The sequence below is a fragment of the Balaenoptera musculus genome, chromosome 12 (genome assembly GCF_009873245.2).
Source record: "Balaenoptera musculus isolate JJ_BM4_2016_0621 chromosome 12, mBalMus1.pri.v3, whole genome shotgun sequence".
Lineage (NCBI taxonomy): Eukaryota > Metazoa > Chordata > Mammalia > Artiodactyla > Balaenopteridae > Balaenoptera > Balaenoptera musculus.
Genome location: NC_045796.1, coordinates 77,338,339 through 77,345,309, shown reverse-complemented (window position 1 = coordinate 77,345,309; position 6,971 = coordinate 77,338,339). Strand labels below are relative to the sequence as shown.

The 6,971-nt window shown below is 44.4% G+C and overlaps 1 protein-coding gene across 6 annotated transcripts in view; it reads right to left on the bottom strand.

The window, feature by feature from the left end:
• Window positions 1-558: 558 nt before the first annotated feature.
• HMGN3 (high mobility group nucleosomal binding domain 3) overlaps window positions 559-6,971 on the bottom strand; it is a 31,206-nt gene continuing 24,793 nt past the window's right edge. The window contains exons 3-7 of one of the 6 annotated variants that reach the window (XM_036872039.1): window positions 5,937-5,966; window positions 2,975-3,025; window positions 1,579-1,692; window positions 1,416-1,458; window positions 559-1,038 (exon numbers count right to left, since the gene is read on the bottom strand). In XM_036872039.1, the coding sequence (XP_036727934.1) occupies window positions 1,025-1,038; window positions 1,416-1,458; window positions 1,579-1,692; window positions 2,975-3,025; window positions 5,937-5,966 (252 nt within the window). In that variant the 3' untranslated portion in view covers window positions 559-1,024. The other 5 variants (XM_036872036.1, XM_036872038.1, XM_036872037.1 and 2 more) reach the window with 5 other exon arrangements.

Here is a 6,971-nt window from a genome sequence, read left to right as displayed (position 1 = left end):
CCGATTTTTCTCTTTCCTGTGGGCCTGAAGTAAGTCACATACTCTCCTATTTCTTTCTGACGATACCTAGGCCAAGTCCTTTCCTATGTTGACACAAGGCTGAAATGTGGTCACATGGGTAAAGTGCTTTCAAAACTGTGAAGTCCTCAACCAATGGGAAAATATTTTAATACGAATGTGTAACTTAGTATTATTTTGAAGGTGGGAACATTTTCAAGGATGAGTCCAAGTTTATGGCTTTTCACTGTTCTGGTTTAGCAGAACGCTATCCTATATATAAGCACTTCAATAAAATAGTGTTGTATTAAGTTTTATTATATGGTGACCATTGCGGGCCACTTCTGGTATAAAGGATATTAGACGTAATTCTTCTACGCTGGCACTCATAGATGATTTTATTAAAATAACATTTTTAAAGCGCAGAAAATTAAGAAACAATCCTATTTGACTTATTAGAGAGACCATCACAGAACAGACTGTAGAAATTCTTCACATCTTCTGCAACAATAAAGTGAAACACTGCCTAAATTTAGCAAAGACACTACTAAGAGGCAGGTATTTTGCAGGCAGGAAAACCCTTTATTTTAAACCACAAATAGTCAGCAGGTGGCCACAACTATGCATGTTTCATTAAAATCACATAAAACCTAGATACAAAAGCACCACTGATTATTGCTCTAGAAAAACTGCATGAAAAAATTCAAATACGCACAGTAAAAACACCACAGTATGCACAGGACTAAATTTTTAAAGCAAGTGCATGGAATGCTGAATCAATTTTACAGACAGCTTCCAATATTAAATTGGTATTTATTTTACTCAAGGATGACGGGAATTTCCAAAAAGCATGACTATGAGAAGGTAAAATGTCCATCCTTATATATTTTTGTATGCCAACCAGCAGAGTCCTAAAAAATTAGCATTTACAAAATACTCGGTAAAAATAGCTTTTAAAAGTTGTCCCAAGAGGTACATAAAATCAACCCCAATTTTCATGACAATTCATTCTCCCTCGTTTACAGATTCAGTTTTCTGTGCCTGTGAAAAAAGAACGGAAGACAAAAAAGATAGAGTTACTATTAAAACTACTATAAGCCAAAGAAGAGTCCACCCCACCAACACACACACTTTGGAACATCTGTTTTTTAGCAGCTCTACTGCAAAACCGACTTCAACTCTGGGTGTAAAACAGACAAGGCAGGAATATAGGACACAAACACTTGGCTGCCTTTATTGCTTTCTGCTTTGCAAACGACCGCGGAAGCTTTACCTGGGAGCTCCCTCGGTTCACGATAAAAAGAACACCACACTACTATCTGATGCTAGTCACTGCAAACGTGCGGAATTTTCTACTGTACCCTTAACTCTCACTGTTTCAATCTGCCCCTTTACTGACAGTGTGCTGGGTGGGGTACCTCTGGAGGCTGAGACATTAACAGTTGAGCGAGAGATGTGGATCTGCAATAATATTACAGGCAATAAAGAGAGACATTATGAACGTGCGGTCGCCAGCTGAAGGATCGAGCAATTGCTTTCAAGACACTGATTCAATCAGCGGGAGGTATTTAGGGAAAGTACCTCTTCAGCTTTAGCGTCACCATTTTCAGATGGTGCAGTACCTTCCTTTCCAGCTTCTTGCTTTTCCTCCTTCTTCCCTTTCGCACCTTTGTTAACCTTTGTTGCCAGTTCTTTCTAACAGGGGATCAAAGCACAGGGAAACAGAGTGTGTCAGACACGGTGTGATGTTGTGTAAGCTCAGCCAGCCTCGGTCCAAACACAGGGGGAAACACAAGCAAGGCCAATGTGGTGGCTTTTAGGGGAAAGTGGAAACCCAGCTCCGCTGAGCTTTGAGTGAGTTACACCGAGTCTCCATGAACATGTTAACAGGCAGCTTAGAAAATCCACTGGACTTTGATTTCCCCTCGTGTGTGTCTTTGGTGAGCACCGTCTCTTGCTAAAGCGAGAAGTGGCTCTGCCGTGGGGAAGTAGCAGCAGGGGCACGTGGTGAAGCCAGGGCTGACCCAGCAAGAGAAACAATGCGCGTGGGGACCTGGGGCTTAAGTGACAAGAAAGCTGAGAAAGCGCTTAGAAGGAAGGCCCAGAGGAAGAAAAATTCCTGATTTTAAGACCAAGCTGGGACTTCCCTGGCGGTCTAGTGGTTAAGACTCTGCGCTTCCACTGCAGGGGGGCACGGGTTCGATCCCTGGTCGGGGAACTAAGATCCCACAAGCTGCGCGGCGCGGCCAAAAAATAAAAAAATAAAAATAACCAAGCCACAGAAATGAGTTCCGCTTCCGAACTGCCTGCTCACACCGTGATACATACACATCGTTTCAAAAAATTCACAGCAAGGGACGATGTTCTGACGGGCAGGGTACAGAAAAGCCATTTGGGGGTAAATTTCTTAATAATCCTGTGCCGCGGTTTCCTCATCTGCCAAACGGGATACGTGTACCTACCTCAGTAGGGCTGATGTGAGGATCTATGCATAGGATAAGTACCATGTAACTGTTTGCCGGTATTAATTATTTGCTAGTATTGATTATTATAGGATTATTATCAGTCCTCCAACTGACCTCCTCAGATCAGTTACGTGAAGTCAGAAGCCCCTCCCCACGCCTCCAGCTGTTGGCAGCAGTGTCGCCCGGGCCCGGGCTCACCCCTTCTGAGCCCCATCTGAACGGCGTGTTCACGAGGCAGCTACCAAATCCCGCCTTGGACATGAGGCTTCTCACACCAACACGCTCTGACCTCCTTCGCTTTATGGACCAAACGGAAAACACACTCCCGGGGAAACATAAAGTTGTGCTCTCTGCCTTGGGAGAAAGCCTGTCTGTAGCTGGGGGAAGTTTTCCAGTCCGTACATTGAGCCTGGATCATAAAATGTGATCGTGCCTTGGATGACTCTGGGATATGGGATTATAATTTATTCACTGCTGAAAAAGCCAAAGCGGGGCGGGGGAGCACCTCTTACCTTAGCAGATGTTTTTCTTGGTTTAGGTTCAGGTTTTGGGGGAGCAGGTTTCTGCAAAGATAAATTAAGTTATACAAATACTGAAAAAACACAACCCTCAGCCCCAAAAGGAACAGGACTGCCAAAGACAGTCCATTTTGACTATGACGTTCATTTCAAAAAAAAAAAAAATACACCGTCCTATTTTCAGCATCAGGTAGCAGCAAAAAGACCTCCGCATTTCATAACTATTTTCATCCTGGGTTCTCAAGTGAATGGCAGGTGAGATCTGAAAGCCAACTCACTATTCCCCGGGCCAGAACAGCTCTCTGGGAACAGATTTAAGCTTCTGTGTCCCGTTTCTCTGTACTTCCTTTTATCACAACACAGCAGCAAGAGGAACGACTCAGGCCCTTGGCCAGATGACTCAGTGAATTCAGTCACACCGGCCTTCCGAACAGTCTAGAAATCCTAGCACCATCACAGGCAAAAGCCCATCGGGAATAAGAGAGCTGCCCGTGAAGTGTTCCAAAGCCAGTTCCAAATCCTCCCGTCTCTGATGCAGGTTTCAAGCGCTTGTTGAAGCCTGAGCTTCTCCCTACTTTCCTCTTCCAAGGCCAGCTGAAGGTCAGGAGAATCTCCTGCCCATCCAGACCCTGGGCTCATTTGTCCCTAGAGCTTGTTAGTAAGAACACAATTACAATGATACAATGTCCACTGTTAGCTCCCAAAGTTCAAGATCTTTCACAGACCCTATTAGCCAAAGAGCCCACCGGGCGACTCTTTTTCTCTTGCCGCGTGTGGCTCTCCCCGGTCCTGGGAGCACTGCCCCTCTGTCCCATGGCCCCAGGCCCCTTCACACAGGGCTTCAGCCCGGCTGCTTCCTAGGGGTCTGAGATGGGCACATGGAGATACTGCGGAAGTGTAAACCTGTGGTTTTCTACAGCTATCTTAGGGCAAATATTTCTCTCGTTGAGTTAGGAAAAAATTATACTTCTTTCCTGGCACCAGGGAGAATGGTTTTTAAATAGAAAACACTGCCCAGAGTCCCTCTCTGCCCCCCGCCCCCAACCACCCCGTGGAGAAGAAACACATGTTCCTCCCCAACACCTCCAGATGTTCAGGATCATACAGAACCTGGCCCTTTCCATCAAGGGCATAAACTGAAATTGTAGTCAGTTCAGTTCTGGAAGATTGACCATTGGACACGACCTCTCAAATAAAAAAAGAAAGTGGAGCTTGAAAAGTAGGGACTATTTTCCTTCACCTTCTGACCACTGTAAGTGTGTACTTTGCTCCCCACATCTATCAGCTTGCACGGCTCCTAAATTTTCAGGATTAAAAAAATTTTATTTTGGGCTTTGATATAGTATATCAACATGCCCTTGTTTTCTCAATTTACAGCAAATAATGTCCTTTCATATTATTTTCTGTTAAGACAGACCTTTCCCCCAGACTCAGCATTCGTGTTTTGATGGGGCAGGAAATGATGAGGCTTTGTAGTCTATAATCCCACTGGCTTCCAAGGAGGCTCTGCCTCAGCACCACGGGCAACGACGTCAGTGGAAGGTATTATACTGCTGGTCCCTGGTGCTCAGGAAAGGCCTTATTTTAAATCTTGGCTTTTGACTTACATGATCTACCCCCTTGAAAGGCTCGATATCCATGGAATACAATGGCTTTCAGTATAATCTACAGTGAAATCTACAAAAGAGTTAAAACTTAACTTCTCAACCACAGTGAAAATTATACCACCGGACAAGCATACCACCTTTGAGGGGTTTTCGCAGAATCTGGATTAACTGGGTACACACACGACCACACCTCCCAGGTCTTAACCTTCCTGGCAACTCTGACATTGCTTCCTAGGTTGGGACTCATGTGAAACACTGGCTCACCCAACCCAAACCTGGCTATACTTCTGAACTTGTGAATGGTCCCAATACCTATTTCTTTAAATTTGTGAAACAAGTTTAGCAAAAACATATTGAGAAGAAAAGCCAGAAACTGCTATCTATTTTTTATAATCTGTGAAACAAGTTTAGCAAAAATATATTGAGAAGAAAAGCCAGAAACTAGTATTTTTTTAAAATTCAGAAACAAGTTTCCAATATCCATTTCAGCTTGGATTCCCTACACTGTGCCAGGCACAGGTGTGGGCTGAGGAGGAAATCCATGCTTCATTGAAGGTCACAGTAGCTTGCAGCTCCAGGGCTATCTAATATCGGGATACGTGCCATCAGCCAAGAGGTCAATGCCTTTCCCTCTGCGTCTCAGCGGGCGGTGCACATAAAGTAACCCAAGTCCTCCACCAGAGAGCCAGTCTGCCCTGGCTTGGCAGAAGGAGTACTGGTGCATGAGCAGGGCGGCAGGGAGGAGCTCTGGAGCCAGCCAGGAGCACGGCGTAGTGAGGAGGGGCGAGGCACACTCCCGGCCAAGGCTTGCTCACACCAGCCGGTCCCAGCTTTAATGATCTTAACCCTTGTCCTTTCCCTGGGCCTGGCCCACAGAGGGAGACCCCAGGTGGCAGAGTGGAAATCGTTACTTTTTCAGATTCTCTAGTTCTGAAGTGAGGCTACAGCCTATGGATTCAGAAAACTTTCACAACGTCCTGACTAAGGTGTGAGTCACGGAGGGAGAATTGGAATTCTTGACTCCTTTAGCAGATCAGGTATAGAATGGGAGGCTAGGACTTTGCTAACGTAATTCTTCATCTCAGGGATCCAGTGATATCAAACAGCTTCCTGGGCTTTGTATGCTTGCCAACCGGGCTGCCCACTGTTTTTCACCAACGTATCTGGTCAAGTGAGTCGCTGGTAACACCAGTCAAAGTTGCTAGAAATTCTGACCCAGGTTATTTCTAAAAAGGAAATAAAAAAAGCTCCAGGGAAACACCACCTTAAACTTCCTTCTGCCGCTTTGCTCTGGACCGAGGGAACGTGTACTCGTAAGAGCTAACAACAACGGGGTCCAAAGTACTCACCGCTGACAACCTGGCAGACCGTCTGGTGGGCTACAAAGGAAATGAAAACAAAAAAAACATATTTTTTGGTGATTACACATGACCAAGTTGAGTTTTAAAAAATTCATTCTTACTGTCTTACTTTGTTGAAAGAACAGAATGCGTGAGTCCCATGACCCTCCCCAGGTGAGCACAGTCAAACATACCCCCAAGTGCCCTGGGCACTGGAATATTCCAGAGGAAGTGTTCCGAAAGAGGTGTAGGCTCACGGTTCAAAGAAATGGCCTTTCGCAGTAGAGGGTGGGGTGGACAAGGAAAGGCAAAGAAGACACATCTAGGCTCCGACCCAAACTTTTGTGATAAAACTGGCAGCAGGGGCACTGAGGTGCTATTTAAGAACCAGTCCAGTCTGACTCTTGTTCCTTACAAATGGAACTAAAGCTCATAAATTAATACTAAAAGAGACATATAATTATGCAGAAACCGAAATAGCAGGAGTCCCCTCCCTGGTTACTACGTTAGAGAAGAGAATGACTACAAATCTTAGGCAGTTAACAAGCAAGACTTCCTTTTACCTGTAACAAAATAAACACATTTATTTATCTACGAAATGTACACGTTGAAAGACATAAAAAATCTTTTTAATAATCTCATCTTTTCATTTAGAAGTTTACAAATTTAGAGAAACTGGGTTGAGGTTGGTATTTTTTCAAGGAAATCTCTTCTTCTTCAGGGATGGTGCAAGTTAACAGCAAAGGACATGGCAAACAAAACTTCTTAGAGCAGAACTGTTCTAGGCATTTCAGAAAAACGCATATAGAATTGATATTCTACTTCCCACCAGCAAAAGATGGCTCCCCGAGGGATTTCACTTTCTAAAAGTACAGCTGCCTTTCTTTAAAAGTGTTCCAGAAGCAAATACTCCATACTTTCTGTCTGTTTTGTTCACTGCTCTATCTCCAGTAGAATAGTGTACCACCTAACATACAGTGGATATGCAAGAATATTGCCTGAAAAAAATAAACTCAAGCTTTTCCCTAATTTGCTGCCTTAGGC